Here is a 17,775-nt window from a genome sequence, read left to right on the forward strand (position 1 = left end):
TTGTTGTGTTACTATAAATAGTAAATATTTGGTGTGTGCAAAGTCTGTAAATATTTGTGTTAGTGTACATAGTAAATATTTGTTGTGTACAACGTTAGGGCATTTTTCTTGTGTGCAAATTTTGTAAATATTTGTTGTGTTACTATAAATAGTAAATATTTGGTGTGTGCAAAGTCAGTAAATATTTGTGTTAGTGTACATAGTAAATATTTGTTGTGTACATCGTTGGTACATTTTTCTTGTGTGCAAAGTTAGTAAATATTTTTTGTGTACATTGTTGGTACATTTTTCTTGTGTGCAAAATTAGTAAATATTTGTTGTGTTACTATAAATAGTAAATATTTGGTGTGTGCAAAGTTAGTAAATATTTGTTGTGTTACTATAAATAGTAAATATTTGGTCTGTGCAAAGTTAGTAAATATTTGTGTACAATGTTAGTACATTTTTCTTGTGTGCAAAGTTAGTAAATATTTGTTGTGTTTTACTATAAATAGTAAATATTTGGTGTGTGCAAAGTTAGTAAATATTTGTTGTGTACAATGTTAGTACATTTTTCTTGTGTGCAAAGTTAGTAAATATTTGTTGTGTTTTACTATAAATAGTAAATATTTGGTGTATGCAAAGTTAGTGAATATTTGTTGTGTTTTACTATAAATAGTAAATATTTGGTGTGTGCAAAGTCAGTAAATATTTGTTGTGTTACTACAAATAGTAAATATTTGGTGTGTGCAAAGTTAGTAAATATTTGTGTACAATGTTAGTACATTTTTCTTGTGTGCAAAGTTAGGAAATATTTGTTGTGTTTTACTATAAATAGTAAATATCTGGTGTGTGCAAAGTTAGTAAATATTTGTTGTGTTTTACTATAAATAGTAAATATTTGGTGTGTGCAAAGTCAGTAAATATTTGTTGTGTTACTACAAATAGTAAATATTTGGTGTGTGCAGTTAGTAAATATTTGTTGTGTGCACACTGCGTATGTATTTGTTGTGTACATACTGAGTAAACAATTATTGTGTACACAAATAGCAAAATATGTATAGTGTTGTGTACATAGCAAATATTTGTTGTATGTTTTATTGTCCTAAATGAATCATTTGTAAACGTAAAAAAGTAATTATTAGCGATGGTTAGTGTGCAAGTACAGTGAGTGCAGAATGGGATGTTTAGCAGTGTGTATATATATATATATATATATATACATATATATATATATATGTATATATATATATATATATATAGTAATACTGTATTTGACTTGTGTTGTAACCTTCAATGTCTCCTTCAGTCTGCACGCAGGCACAGTCCCTCTGCTGCCTCCTCTCGGAGAAAGCTGAGGCGTCCGTGGACTTTTGCCCCGAGCTGACGTGCGCCGTCACCAACGTGGTTTGTTCTTTGTGCTTCAACGACACGTACCGCAGAGGAGACCCCGAGTTCGAGACCATGCTTCATTACAGCAAGGGCATCGTGGACACCGTCGCCAAGGACAGCCTGGTGGACATCTTCCCTTGGTTGCAGGTACTCAGCGCGCGTGGGGGAGGCTCCCTCTTGTGGAGAGACATAGATATGTTTGGAAAGTGACATTTGAATATTCAAATCCCTCAGTACATGCTTGCATTTTAGTTGCCATGGCAACCTACAGTCGTGGTCAAAAGTTGACATACACTTGTAAAGAACATAACGTCATGGCTGTCTTGAGTTTCCAACAATTTCTACAACTCTTATTTTTTTGTGATAGAGTGATTGGAGCACATACTTGTTGGTCACAAAAAACATTCATGAAGTTTGGTTCTTTTATGAATTTGTTATGGGTCTACTGAAAATGTGAGCAAATCTGCTGGGTCAAAAGTATACATTCAGCAATGTTAATATTTGGTAACATGTCCCTTGGCAAGTTTCACTGCAATAAGGTGCTTTTGGTAGCCATCCACAAGCTTCTGGTTGAATTTTTGACCACTCCTCTTGACAAAATTGGTGCAGTTCAGCTAAATTTGTTGGTTTTCTGACATGGACTTGTTTCTTCAGCATTGTCCACACATTTAAGTCAGGAGTGATGCTAACAGGAAAGGCCATGTAACAGTGGTAAAAATGCCCCTGTGCCAACTTTTTTGCAATATGTTGCTGCCATTAAATTCTAAGTTAATGATTATTTGCAAAGTCAGTTTGAACATTAAATATCTTGTCTTTGCAGTCTATTCAATTGAATATAAGTTGAAAAGGATTTGCAAATCATTGTATTCTGTTTTTATTTACGAATTACACAATGTGCCAACTTCACTGGTTTTGGGTTTTGTACATGTCCTTTAAAATTGACTTTGAAACAACGTTGCAAAATAGTTGTACTCGTAGACAACGTTGGATCCACATTGTTGGTTGGGAAATGACCAAAATTCAACCGTCAAATCAATGTCACAACCTGACATCGAATAAAGTCGTCAAAAAGCATGTTTCAACATTATGTTTGAGTTGCTCAACGTCAGGACCGAATTCAACAAGTTCTCAACATTGTTTTAATGTCTCGTGCCTGCTGGGAACACGTAGTTGATATCAGAACAAACAGGCTCAGAGACAGCTTCTTTCCCAAAGCTGTCACCATCCTGAACTCTAACTTATAATAATAATTCACCCCTATATAATATCCTACCCTAATACCCTACTGTGCAATATTACCCTTCGAGTGCAGTACATCCGACACTGATTTACTCCGGTACTCTTGTCTTGTACTGTATATTGTACAGTATTTTGTATTTCTATAGTGTTTTGTATATTGTACAGGATTTATTTATTTCAATTCTTAGTTTTATCTTTATTACCTCTTGTGTAATTTATTTTTACCCCATATTTGTTCCCACTACTGCACCTTAAGTTGGAGTCCTTAATCTCGTTATATGCAAATATAATGACAATAAAGTCCATTCTATTCTATTCTAATAAAAAATGGATTCGTATAAACTATTTTATTTTTGCATTCTTTGTCGGAAGAAACCGGAAGTTGCGAAGCAAGGTTGGCCGCAGGAAGTGATCACTGCTCAAAAGTCACTGACTCAAAATTCTACACACAATACCCCATAATGACAATGTGAAAAGGATTTTTTTTCTTTCAAATTGGGAAATGTATTAAAAATCAAAAACTAAAGAAAATCGTATTTACATAAGTATTCAGACCCTTTACTCAAGCCTTTTTGAATACGATGCCACCAGCCACGAAGCTCAAACTTCCAATCCAACCTGATGGAGTTTGAGAGGCGCTGCGAAGAGGAATGGGCAAGGCCGTGAATACTTACACTATATTGCCAAAAGTATTTGGCCACCTGCCTTTACTCCCATATGAACTTGAAGTGCCATCCCATGGAATTGTCCAAAATGTTTTGGTATCCTGGAGCATTCAAAGTTAATTTCACTGGAACTAAGGGGCCAAACCCAACTCCTGAAAAACAACCCCACACTATAATTCCTCCTCCACCAAATTTCACACTCGGCACAATGCAGTCCGAAATGTAGCGTTCTCCTGGCAACCTCCAAACCCAGACTGGTCCATCAGATTGCCAGATGGAAAAGAGTGATTCATCAGTCCAGAGAAGGCGTCTCCACTGCTCTAGAGTCCAGTGGCGACGTGCTTTACACCACTGCATCCCACGCTTTGCATTGGACTTGGTGATGTATGGCTTAGATGCAGCTGCATGGCCATGGAAACCCATTCCCTGAAGCTCTCTGCGTACTGTACGTGGGCTAATTGGAAGGTCACATGAAGTTTGGAGCTCTGTAACAACTGACTGTGCAGAAAGTCTTTGCACTATGCGCTTCAGCATCCGCTGACCCCTCTCTGTCAGTTTACATGGCCTACCACTTGGTGGCTGAGTTGCTGTTGTTACCAAACTCTTCACTTTTCTTATAATAAAGTTGACTTTGGAATATTTAGGAGCGAGGAAATTTCACGACTGGATTTGTTGCACAGGCGGCATCCTGTGACAGTTCCACGCTGGAAATCACTGAAAGCGGCCCATTCTTTCACAAACGTTTGTAGAAACAGTCTCCATGCCTAAGTGCTTGATTTTATACACCGGGCCAAATGATTCTCATCATTTGGATAGGTGGCCAAATACTTTTGGCAATATAGTGTATGTACATGTGATTTTGTTATTGTATTTATTTTTAATACATTTGAAAAACTTTAAAAAAAAAAAAAACTTTCATATTGTCATTCTGGGGTATTGTGTGTAGAATGTTGAGGACAAAAATTAAAGTATTTCATTTTGGAATAAGGCTGTAACATAACAAAATGTGGAAAAAGTGACGCGCTGTGAATACTTTCCGGATGCACTGTACCTTTTACAAAGGCACTTTAATAGCGAGGAGTGCTCTGATAATTGTTCATTCAGGACAACATTTAATACTTTTCAACATCTGATTTTGCAGATTTTCCCCAATTCCGACCTGCAGCTCCTGAAACAATGTGTTTCTATTCGAGACCAACTTCTATGGAGGAAATATGAAGAACACAAGGTATAGTAGTAGTACAAGAAGTACATGTTTGTACACACCCAGGCTCATTAAGCTGACATTTATTTGGAGGCCCTCCTCCCCCCAATACAACATCTTTTCACACTTTTTCATTTACCGGATTTTTCGGACCGTACAGACCACAGCTGGGGAACAGATATTTTTTGGCGGACCCCCATCGGGCCCATTGTTGGGCCGCGAGTGCACTCTCGAGGAACACAGCGGTAACCAGTTGTAATACACTTTCCCACCACTTGTGGCAGTAATGACAATATCAAACAAAAATTATGACTGCAGTGGTGAAGCTGTATCTTCATTTGCACTTTAATTTTATTGAAGAGACATATTACTATCATTGTTATTTAATTTAGTTAGAACAATTAGCACTGTGTAATTGTATGTAAATGTATTTTTATTAAGTTTTTATGAGTCCCTGCTTTTACAGTAAATTTGATTATTATTTATTTTTGTAATCAACCTGACCTAAGCCTTGATAATAATCTTTGTGATTAACATAAGTTTTTTTTTGTCATTTGACAAGGTTTATCATGTTAAAATGTAAGTAAATGGGATATAATTAGAGTAGGATTAAAATTAAGACTCAAGAGTTAATATTTGACTGGGCCCTGGGCCCCTCTGTAGTGGGGCAGTTGTCCCCCGTGGTCAAAACGGTTAAGAAACGCCTGATCTAGACCCCCAAAAAAACGTGTAATTTAACTTACATTTAATTTAACGTAAGTTATTTTTGTTTTGGTGTGACCGTGTCCCTGACGGTGTGCTAAGATGAGTTTGGAGCCATGAACTCAAGCCCACTCAACACATTTCTAACCTTCTACCAGAGTCGGTTTGTTTTTACAGGAACAAGACGTGATAGACTTAGATAAATACAGGAACGCAGTAGTTATAATGATAATAAAACAATTTAATATGACTTAAGTACAGTCGTGGTCAAAAGTTTACAAACACTTGTAGAGGTCATGGCTGTCTTGAGTTTCCAATCATTTCTACAACTCTTATTTTTTTGTGATAGAGTGATTGGAGCACATACTTGTTGGTCACAAAAAACATTCATGAAGTTTGGTTCTTTTATGAATTTATTATGGGTCTACTGAAAATGTGACCAAATCTGCTGTGTCAAAAGTATACATTATACAACATATTGCTGGGTATTTTGTCCAAAAATCAAAACTTTTGTTTCATCTGACATCACATGGACAAAGGTAAGACCTTCTAGAGCAGGGATGTCCAAAGTGCGGCCCGGGGGCCATTTGCGGCCCGCAGGTCATTTTTTAATGGCCCCACGGCCCATTTTAAAATACGATTAAAAAAATTAAAAACATAAAAAGTGGTATGAAAGACCAAACAGGTGAAATGTAACAAGAAAATGTTGCAATGTTTACTCTAATAACACAAAGCTGCCATGCAGGCTGTTTCTTTCTTTAAAAAAATAATAATGAATCAAAATCAATGTTATTATGAATTATTGACCTATCCAAGGCTCCAATTACGTCACATTGAATATTGCACTTTGAGATATTTTTTTGGGAAAATGTTGCATATTTTGTGTTTGCCATATAAAAAATTTAGCTTCTTTTTTTTTTTTTTTTTTAAAGAAGGGCCTAAAACGAACAAACAAAAAACAAACAACAATACATTTATTTTTTAACACTTTAATGAGTAGGACCCTTTTGGTTCCCCAATAATTTTTGTGTGATTTGTTTTTAAGTGTCATTGCTCAAAAAATAATAATTAATTAAAATCAATGGTGTTATGAGTTATTGACCTTTTTAAGGCTCCAATTATTATATACGGTAATGTGAAATATTCCTCTTAAAAATTTTATTGGGTGAAAATATTGCATATTTTGTGTTTTTTCCATTAAAAAACAGGGTTTTCTTTGACAAAGAGCATACGACTTAAATCTTTAAAAACGTTATATTGACAGATAGACCTAATGTTGATCTAGAGATAATAATACTGAATAATGACACATTTTAAATATTTTTTGGACCAAAACCCTTTGGGGTCCCCGGGATCAAGCCTGAGTGGAGGCCTTAATGTATATTTTTATACATGTATTGGTTTTTAAAATAAAAAAATATCAAAAATGGCCCCCGCTTGCTTTGATTTTTCAGTGTGCGGCCCTCAGTGGAAAAAGTTTGGACACCCCTGTTCTAGAGGGACGTTCTGTGGTCCGATGAAGCAATAATTGAGCTGTTTGGCCACAATACCCAGCAATATGTTGGTAGGAGAAAAGGTGAGGCCTTTAATCCCAGGAACACCATTCATACCGTCAAGCATGGTGGTTGTAGTATTATGCTTTGGGCCTGTTTTGCTGCCAATGGAACTAGTGCTTTACAGAGAGTAAATGGGACAATGAAAAAGGAGGATTACCTCCAAATTCTTCAGGACAAGCTAAAATCATCAGCCCGGAGGTTGGGTCTTGGGCGCAGTTGGGTGTTCCAACAGGACAATGACCCCAAACACACGTCAAAAGTGGTAAAGGAATGGCTAAATCAGGCTAGAATTAAGGTTTTAGAATGGCCTTCCCAAAGTCCTGACCTAAACGTGTGGACAATGCTGAAGAAACAAGTCCATGTCAGAAAACCAACAAATTTAGCTGAACTGCACCAATTTTGTCAAGAGGAGTGGTCAAAAATTCAACCAGAAGCTTGTGGATGGCTACCAAAAGCGCCTTATTGCAGTGAAACTTGCCAAGGGACATGTAAGCAAATATTAACATTGCTGTATGTATACTTTTGACCCAGCACATTTGACAGCCATGACATTATGTTCTTTACAAGTGTATGTACACTTTTGATCACGACTGTATGTGGTGCAACTCCCAGGCAGACTACAGCGATCATCTGCAGAGAGACCTGGTGGATGCTCTACTGAGAGCCAAGCGCAGTGCCGAGAACAACAACACGGCAGAAATCAGCGCAGACAGCGTGGACCTCAGTGATGACCACATCCTGATGACTGTGGGGGACATCTTTGGAGCGGGTGTGGAAACCACCGTCACTGTGCTCCAATGGGCCATCATCTACCTCATCCATCATCCTGAGGTACGGTCCTCAGAACAATGTGTGGGGTTTTTATGCAAATGTGAGGCAGGTGGCTTAAGAAAAATAAGGAAAAGTCTAGTTTAGGGCTGTGCTATTTTGGCCAAAAATCAATTGAAAAAAACTAAACAAACGTTTTCAGGCCATCTTCATGCAACCACAAGGAGCTTTTCTAACCTATAACCTGTTTTTAAAAAGTTTTAGTATAATTATTATACTGAATAACACACTGCAAGAATCGGTTTGAATCGAGAATCGTGTTGAATCGAGAATCGATTCCAAATTGAATCGTCTCCCCAGGACTTGAATTGTTAGGTGCCCAAATTATTCACACCCCTACTTTTGGAAGTGATAAAGCTGGGTGGCTTCTGGCGGTTTTCTGTGTGTTGGTACTCGTAGAGCAGTGGTTCTCAAACTTTTTTCACCAAGCAACACCATAATGGCCAACATTAAAATACAGTAGCATTGTAGGCCTAAATATCCATTAAAAACAAGGCAGCGGTTTATATTTTGGCCACTGTAACATTACACAGTTTGAACAGTAACACTGTGTTTGAATATTTAATTAAGTGATTTTTTTGGCATACCACTAGATGGAGCCCGCATACCACAGTTTGAGAATCCCTGTCGTAGAGTTAGAGTTAGAGCATGTGCTCCAAGCACTCTCACAAAAAATTAAAGTTGTAGAAATTATTGGAAACTCAAGACAGCCAAGACATTATGTACTTTACAAGTGTATGTAAACTTTTGACCACGACTGCATGTGTGTTTATGTCAACAACATGTGTGTATGGAGATAGTACCAAAAATATGTGTTTTTGTCAACAACACTTGCATGGAGATAGTAATAAATATGTGTGTTTATGTCAACAACACCCGTGCATGGAGATACTAACAAATATGCGTGTTTATGTCAACAACACCCGTGCATGGAGATAGTAACAAATATGTGTGTTTATGTCAACAACACCCGTGCATGGAGATGGTAAAAAATATGCGTGTTTATGTCAACAACACCCGTGCATGGAGATAGTACCAAATATGTGTGTTTATGTCAACAACGCCCGTGCATGGAGATAGTAACACATATGTGTGTTTATGTCAACAACACCCGTGCATGGAGATAGTAACACATATGTGTGTTTATGTCAACAACACCCGTGCATGGAGATAGTAACAAATATGTGTGTTTATGTCAACAACACCCGTGCATGGAGATAGTAACAAATATGTGTGCTTATGTCAACAACACGTGCATGGAGATAGTAACAAATATGTGTGTTTATGTCAACAACACCCGTGCAAGGAGATAGTAACAAATATGTGTGTTTATGTCAACAACACGTGCATGGATATAGTAACAAATATGTGTGTTTATGTCAACAACACCCGTGCATGGAGATAGTAACAAATATGTGTGTTTATGTCAACAACACCCGTGCATGGAGATAGTAACAAATATGTGTGTTCAGGTACAAGCTCGCATCCAGGAGGAGCTGGACAGCAAGGTAGGCGAAGGGCGGAGCCCCCACCTTAGTGACAGAGGTAGTCTGCCTTACCTGGAGGCCACCATCAAGGAGGTGTTGCGGATACGTCCTGTGGCGCCTCTCCTCATCCCCCATGTGGCGCTCTGTGACACCAGGTACTTTTCTTGTCAAATCAACATTGTCCTGTCAACGCACAATCACAGCATGAATTTTAAAAGGGAAGAATTAAACTACTGCCGATTTAAGTCATCTGTGTCTAAACTAGGGTTGTACGGCATACCCAAATTAGTATGGTACCGCGATACTAATGAATCATATTGGGTACTATACCGCCTCTGAAAAGTAACAGTGATTATGGTGATAATGAAGAATAAGTGATTATTACATTTTAACAGAAGTGTAGATAGAACATGTTAAGAGAGAAAGTAAGCAGATATTAACAGTAAATGAACAAGTCGATTAATAATTCATTTTCTACCACTTGTCCTTAATAATGTTGACAAAATAATAGAATGATAAATGACACAATATGTTACTGCATACGTCAGCAGCTAATTTAGGAGCCTTTGTTTGCTTACTTACTAATAAAAGACAAGTTGTCTTGTATGTTCACTATTTTATTTAAGGACAAACTTGCAATAAGAAACATCTGTTTAATTCACCCTAAGATTTTTTGTTAAAATAAAGCCAATAATGCCAATTCGTGTGGTCCCCTTTAATTAGAAAAGTACCGAAAAGTATCGAAATAATTTTGGTACTGGTACCAAAATATTGGTATCGAGACAACACTAGTCTAAAGTGGACTTTGTGTCCCGTGGGTTGGTTATCGACTAGCATCCCATTTTAAAAATACAATTACAAAAAATGTTGAAAAGAACAAAAATGTACGAAGTAACATTTGAACCGATAAGGTATCTGGGAATCAACTTAATATGTATTGTCTATTTGTAATTATACCATTTCATTTATTCCATATACCTTTCATATTCAGGTCTACACGCTAGTTTGTTACGCTTAATGTTCTGCACTACAATAACGACGATAAATGAAAACCGGGGAAAACTTTTGCCGAAAATGTTTGTTAAAACTGAATTGTAGAAAATGTTGGCCGCATGAAAACTGAGGTACTATTTACTGTATTTGTTTTGTGACTTTCAGCCTTGGGAATTTCAAAGTGCAAAAAGGAACGCGTGTCATCGTCAACCTGTGGTCTTTGCACCACGACGAGAAGGAATGGAAACATCCCGAGCTCTTTGATCCCGGTGCGTACCCACGCCTCTCGCCCAACGCTACAGACTGAAAAGATCAATTTATTGAACCTTCCATAAGCATTCACACAAACACAAATCATAATGTTTGCATCCACATCTTTCAAACCATCCAAATGTTGCAGGCTTATCTTTTTCCAGATTCCAGAATACCCACTTTTGAATTTTGTGCTCACTCATATACATTTTCTTATATAAATAACTACTTAAATCTGTCTTTAATTTCAATTGTAACTAAATAGATAAATGTGTTATTAAATATCTAATTAATTTAGTACTATTGAGTACTATTAACTACAAGCTTGTCGTGGTCAAGGAGCTTCCGTGTGATTGATCTCCAGAGATATTCTGGCGGGAGTTTTGCCTTCTGTTAGGGTTATCCAAGTCAGACAAAGAGTGATCCACTAGTCCTCCAGGTTGGGAGATTGGTGGTTGGGAACTGGGCTAACGACCTTGGTTTAAGAAAAGCCATATGTTACGGAAGCAGAAACGAATATAACCGAAACATCCTGGCGAGATGGGCTTCCAAAGTCATCAGTAGATGCATCTATGAATGGCAGTGGTGAAAGCCGGAAGGAAGCCATTGACAGAAAATCAGAAGTCCTCAATGCCAAACGTAGAACTAAGATTGGATTTTGGAATGTGAGGACAATATTTGAAACTGGGAAGCTAGCACAAGTTACATTAGAAATGAGACATTATCACATTGATATCCTTGGAATAAGCAGATGTAGATGGACAGGATCCAGAAAGATCATTACCAACAATGGAGAGACTGTCTTGTACTCCGGGGGAGATGACACCTACACCACCAGGGAGTTGAAAAAAGATTAATGGAATGGAAACCTATCAACAGCCGGCTGATCAAAATCAGGCTGAAGGGAAAGCAAAGAAACATCTCAATTCCCCAATGTTATGCTCCAATCAATGATAGTGATGAACTCAATAAAGATGACTCCAAGAACAGGTACAAGCTGAGCTAGGTGGCATTCCTGGACATGACATGAAAACTATAATGGGAGACTTGAAAGCAAAAGGAGGAAATGCAGTGTTTCCCACACATTCATTTATTTGTGGCGGCCCGCCACGAAAGAATTACGTCCGCCACAAATAGAATATATATTATTTTTAAAAAAAATTATTATTTTTTTTGTCCTGTCCAGCTTCTCAGGCAAATCATATAGTTGATGTAGATGCCCATATAGGCTGTTCAGATTTACTTTACAAAAGAGAAGTGTAGGATACTTCTCTTGTTGCCTTATTTGTATTTGACCACTACTGTTTTCTGTGTATTTGTTACTGACTGTGGCAGGACACCTCTGCCTCTGTTTCACTTTATGTTGCTGGTAAATAATATGGTTGTAGTAGTAGGCTAAAGTTAAATTATTTAGTATGCACTAATTAAAGGGGCAGAGCTTTAAGAGACATTTTAGCTTTTATATTTTATAAGATATATTTTTTGTAAGAACCACAATTAATAAATATATTTCAGTGAATAACTTATTGTTCAAATCTGTATATAAATATGTACATAAAGTGTTGTAATTATATTGTAAAATGGATGGATGATGGATGGATGGATGGACATTTAAAACAAAACTGTTATTATTAATTAGTAAGTATACATTTTTTGAGCCTTTTTAGAGAAAATCATATTGTAGTAAATTATGCAAATTACTCAATGATGTCATGGTGACCACGCCCATAGCCACGCCCCCACCGCCACAGGTATCTTGGCAGTTTATGGGAAACACTGAAATGACAACACAAACATTGACAGAGTAATGGGAAAACATGGTTGTGGAACCATGAGTGGCAATAGTGACAGGCCGAGTTAACTGTGTGCTACCAATGATTTCACACTTCTCCCACACAAAAGTCCCCAAAAGCTAACTTGGATTTCACCGAATGCTGAGACGAAAACCAGATCGACCACATCGTGATAAAAATGGTACCTGGAACCGGTCATTCCTTGCCGTCAAGGTGATGACGGCAGCGAGCTATATCTGGCCGTAGCATCAGTTAGAGTGAAGCTAAGGCACCAAGGAAGCAGGAAGGAGACAGTTTGATGTTGCAAAACTGAAAGACCTTAGGGTTAGAAAAGTGTTTGGGCTGCAACTGAAGAACAGGTTTCAAGCCTTAGCAGATCTTGATGAATCTCAGGAAATCAATGATATGCGGAACAGAACCAAGACCACATTCATTCAAATGAAATGAAAAGAAGGAAGGGATATCAGCAGACACTTGGGACACCATCAAGAAGCGAAAAGACAAAGGAAGAGGTTAATTTCACCACACCTAATGTGTGTGTGACTATCAGTGGTACTTTAACTTATTGGTTGTATTACCCAACTCAGGACACTATTCACACCTCCAGTCTACTCTAACAGATAAAACCTTCTGCATGTCCACTGTCCACATGTCAGCTTTTCAAAAATGTTTTAAACTATTGAGCCCTATATTGTCCATCTAGTAAATTCTTCCCTGAGGTGTTGTTTCCCAACCTCCTTGAAACATGCTGTGGTCCAGCCACTAATCAAGAAGAATAACCTCGACCCCGATATTTTATCACATTTTAGACCAATCTCGAAGTTGGCCTTTTTATCCAAGGTCCTAGACAAGGTTGTTTATGAGCAACTTTTTTCTTACCTTAAAGGCCTACTGAAATTACATTTTTTTTATTTAAACGGGGATAGCAGATCCATTCTATGTGTCATACTTGATCATTTCGCGATATTGCCATATTTTTGCTGAAAGGATTTAGTAGAGAACAACGACGATAAAGATCGCAACTTTTGGTATCTGATTAAAAAAAAGCCTTGCCCCTACCGGAAGTAGCGTGATGTAGTCAGTTGATCGCCTCCTCATATTTTCCTATTGTTTTCAATGCAGCTAGAGCGATTCGGACCGAGAAAGCGACGATTACCCCATTAATTTGAGCGAGGATGAAAGATTTGTGGATGAGGAACGTTAGAGTTAAGGACTAGAATGCAGTGCAAGACATCTTTTTTCGCTCTGACCGTAACTTAGGTACAAGCTGGCTCATTGGATTCCACACTCTCTCCTTTTTCTATTGTGGATCACGGATTTGTATTTTAAACCATCTCGGATACTATATCCTCTTGAAAATGAGAGTCGAGAACGTGAAATGGACATTCACAGTGACTTTTATCTCCACGACAATACATCGGCGAAGCTCTTTAGCTACTGAGCTAACGTGATAGCATCGGGCTCAAATGCAGATAGAAACAAAATAAATAAATCCCTGACTGGAAGGATAGACAGAAGATCAACAATACTATTAAACCATGGACATGTAAATACACGGTTAATGCTTTCCAGCCTGGCGAAGGTTAACAATGCTGTTGCTAACGACGCCATTGAAGCTAACTTAGCTACGAAGCTAACGTGATACCATCGTGCTTAACTGCATATAGAAACAAAATAAATAAATCCCTGACTGGAAGGATAGACAGAAGATCAACAATACTATTAAACCAGGGACATGTAAATACACGGTTAATGCTTTCCAGCTTGGCGAAGCTTAAAAATGCTGTTGCTAACGACGCCATTGAAGCTAACTTAGTATAACGGGACCTCACAGAGCTATGATAAAAACATTAGCGCTCCACCTACGCCAGCCAGCCCTCATCTGCTCATCAACACCCGTGCTCACCTGCGTTCCAGCGATCGACGGAAGGACGAAGGACTTCACCACGATCATCCGTGCGGTCGGTGGCTAGCGTCGGCTAGCGCGTCTGCTATCCGAGTCAAAGTCTTCCTGGTTGTGTTGCTGCAGTCCGCTGCTAATACACCGATCCCACTTACAACTTTCTTCTTTGCAGTTTTCATTGTTCATTAAACAAATTGCAAAAGATTCACCAACACAGATGTCCAGAATACTGTGGAATTATGAGATGAAAACAGCTATTTTGTATTGGATTCAATGGGGTACCGATACTTCTGTTTCACTGGCTACGTCACGTGCATACGTCATCATCCAAAGACATTTTCAACCGGAAGTTTAGCGGGGAATTTAAAATTGCACTTTATAAGTTAACCCGGCCGTATTGGCATGTGTTGCAATGTTAAGATTTCATCATTGATATATAAACTATCAGACTGCGTGGTCGGTAGTAGTGGCTTTCAGTAGGCCTTCAACTCAAATGATATTGTGGAGAAATTTCAGTCTGGTTTTAAATCACAACATAGCACAGAAACTGCCCTTTTTTTAAGAGTTTTTAATGACCTGCTCTTAGATGTGCAATCTGCAGTTCTTGTGCTTTTAGATTTGACCACAGCATTCTTCTCACTCGCCTTGAGTCTTGTGTGGGTATTAAGGGTACAGTTCTAAAATGGTTTCAGTCATTTTTGACCAGCAGGAGTTTTACTGTAAACCTAGGCCAGGGGTCGGCAACACAAAACGTTGAAAGAGCCATATTGGTAGGCTGACCATATTGTGAAATCCCAAAAAGAGGACATATATGCGTGCCAAGGCGGGCAGCACGCCAAGGCCGGGACTAGGTGAAAATTTGCCAATGATACTCAAAACTTGCTTTATAAATAATATATTTATTTAAATAAAGCATTTTTTCTCCTCTGTTGACAGCGGTGTTGGCGCTAGGAATTTTCAAAATGGGGTCCCAGGGACCCATCAAGTCATAAAAATGGGGTACATTTTTGGGGCCCCACTTTTTTGTAAGCTTTTTGAAAAAAATGATAAACGTATGCATTGTCCTGTTATATCTCACTTTCCATATTGTGTTTTGGAAAAAGGTTGTCATAAACATTACTTCATTCATTAAAAAATAAAAATAAAAAAAAGAAAACAAATGTGTATACACATGTAAATGTATTCAGTTATAAACATTCATTCACTTTCTTCTTTCCTTCATGAATCTAAACTTTACCGCTGCTGGTAGTTTTTTCTATGTTTTTATTTAATAAGTTGTATGTGTATTTATTTCAGTATAAAAGTGTAAAAAGTGTTTTGCTTGGGTCATGAAATGATGATAATGGTGTGCCAGGGCATACATACATTTTATATTGAACGCTTAAGTCTCTGGAGTCTACATCAACTTCACATCTATTCCTCATTTCAAAATATTTTAGTTTTTTTGTTTTGTTTGTTTTCCGCCCTTTTTTGTCAAAAAAAACCTATGTTTTTTATGGCAAACACAAAATATGCAAAATCTTCCCCCAAAAATAATTTTTCAAAGTGGAATATTTGATGTGAAGTAATCGGAACCTTTGATAGGTCAATAATTCATAATAACATTGATTTTGATTCAATATTATGTTTTGAGCAATGACAGTTTGAAAGAAAAAAAACCTGCTTTGTTTTATTAGTCAACATTGCAATTTTTTCTAAATTACATTTCACCTTTAAGCTTTTTTATTTTAATAGTATTTTTACAATGTGCCGTGGGCCTTTAAAACATTAGCTGTGGTCCGCAAATGGCCTCCGGGGCACACTTTTGACACCCCTGCTATAGATAATAAAAAATTAAATGTGATAAATCTATGGATAAAAAGCAGAGCGTGGCGACGCATGCGCGTTTATCATAACTCTCTCACTCTCTCTGTCTCTGCCCCTCCCTCGCCAATGCTGTTGCACGCACAATTTGTTTTGTTTTTAACCCCTTCTTAACCCTGAACGTACATTGAAAATACACGCAACCCTAACTCAAAATGCCGGACATTTGAGGCATTTAGAAACTCCGCCCGGACAGGCCCGCAAAAGAGGACATGTCCGGGGAAAAGAGGACGTATGGTCAGTCTAATATTGGACCAAAAATACAAAAAACAAATCCGTCTGGAGCCGCAGAAAATTAAAAGCCTTCTTTCTATAATGCCTGGTTCACACCAACGGCGCTTTAAAGCGGCGAGCAAAGCGCCGTCATTTTTGTCAATTTTTCCACGAATATCCCAATCTCCGAAGTAATGTTATGCTTTGATACGCTCTGATACGAATTAGTTGCCGCTTTGTTACCGTTCCTCACGATTTGATCCCGCTTTGATACGCTTTAAATCACGCTTTGATACGTTTTATTACGCTTTATTGAACTTTATTATGCTTTGATGCGATCATGACGCTTTAAATCAGGCTCTGACACGATTATAAAGCTCTGTTGTGCATTGTTACAACAAAAATAAGAAAAAAATGTGAAAAACTCAGTATACTATTTTCCACACATTTTTTGTATTCATTTTTTCAATTTCTCTTTTTTTTCCGTTATATTATGTTTTATATCTTAATTTCTTTGTCATCTTAATAAATATCTATCTTTCATTTCTTATGCTAGTTGACAACAATAAAAGGCATTTCTTTTATTTTTTATATTCATTTATTTTTTCAAGTTCTCTTTTTTTTCCGTTATATTATGTTTTATATCTTCATTTCTTTTATTTCTTTGTCATCTTAATAAATATCTATCTTTCATTTCTTATGCTAGTTGACAATAATAAAAGGCATTTCTTTTAAACGTAACATATTCTCTTTATTATTAACATTTTCATACAGAAAAATTATAGACAGTAATGTCAAACTGCAACATCAAACAGCAGAAGTACAGAAACAATGATCATCGTGTAAAAAAGGCAATGATGCAAAAGAGAATGGATTTGTAATCCTGTGTTGGTTTTACATAAAGTTTCAATGTCACTAGTCAATATCACAGTCACTTCCTATTGCGCTTTGAACCAAGATCTGTTAAGCTTTCCTACGCTTTGAGTCAAGCTTTGCTGAGCTTTGTCAGGCTTTGATACTCTCTCGGCGCTTTATTCCATTCTTATTATTATTATTATTAGCCTTTATTTAACCAGGTAAAATCCCATTGAGATCAAAGATCTCTTTTCCAAGGGAGACCTGGCCAAGAGGGCAGCAGCAAGGTTACATTAAAAACAGTAAACAAATACATAAAACATCACATTTACGACATTAAAACTTGCTCACATAACACGTGCATAGAGACAAGGTAGACTGCAGTCCTTTCACAGAAGCTTTAAACTCATTCAACGTAACAAGGGTTTGAAGTTTAATATTCGATTGTAGGTTATTCCAAGCCTTCGCTGCTGAAAACCTAAATGCTTTCTTGCCCAGTTCAGTTCTTACTTTGGGGACGACAAATTGCAGAACATTCATTGAACGAAGATTGTGACTTCCTTGTTTCTTTGTTAAAAGACAAGACAGATAAGATGGAGTGATACCCAGAATGGTTTTGTAGATGAAAACATACCAATTCTTGACAGAGCGCAGAATTTTTTTAAACCGTTTAAAATTTTTTGGCGAACTTGCCGCATGTCCCGCTTTACTACAAGCTTTCCCACGATCCATTAGGACCCTCACACTTTAATCAGGCTTTGTTACGCTTTAACGCCGCTTTGCATGCCGCTTTAAAGCGCCGTCAAAGCGCCATTGGTGTGAACCTAGCATAAGTGATATGAAATCAACAC

General features: G+C 37.5%; 1 protein-coding gene across 1 annotated transcript in view; it reads left to right on the forward strand.

Moving 5' to 3' along the window:
* The window catches only part of LOC133636062 (steroid 17-alpha-hydroxylase/17,20 lyase), a 28,906-nt gene that overhangs the window by 5,932 nt on the left and 5,199 nt on the right, over nt 1-17,775 (forward strand). The window contains exons 3-7 of the mRNA XM_062029685.1: nt 1,289-1,518; nt 4,417-4,503; nt 7,350-7,568; nt 9,038-9,207; nt 10,211-10,314. Coding sequence (XP_061885669.1) covers nt 1,289-1,518; nt 4,417-4,503; nt 7,350-7,568; nt 9,038-9,207; nt 10,211-10,314 — 810 coding nt within the window. The remainder of the gene's footprint in view (nt 1-1,288; nt 1,519-4,416; nt 4,504-7,349; nt 7,569-9,037; nt 9,208-10,210; nt 10,315-17,775) is intronic.

The sequence above is a fragment of the Entelurus aequoreus genome, linkage group LG20, assembly GCF_033978785.1.
Source record: "Entelurus aequoreus isolate RoL-2023_Sb linkage group LG20, RoL_Eaeq_v1.1, whole genome shotgun sequence".
Classification (NCBI taxonomy): Eukaryota; Metazoa; Chordata; class Actinopteri; order Syngnathiformes; family Syngnathidae; genus Entelurus; species Entelurus aequoreus.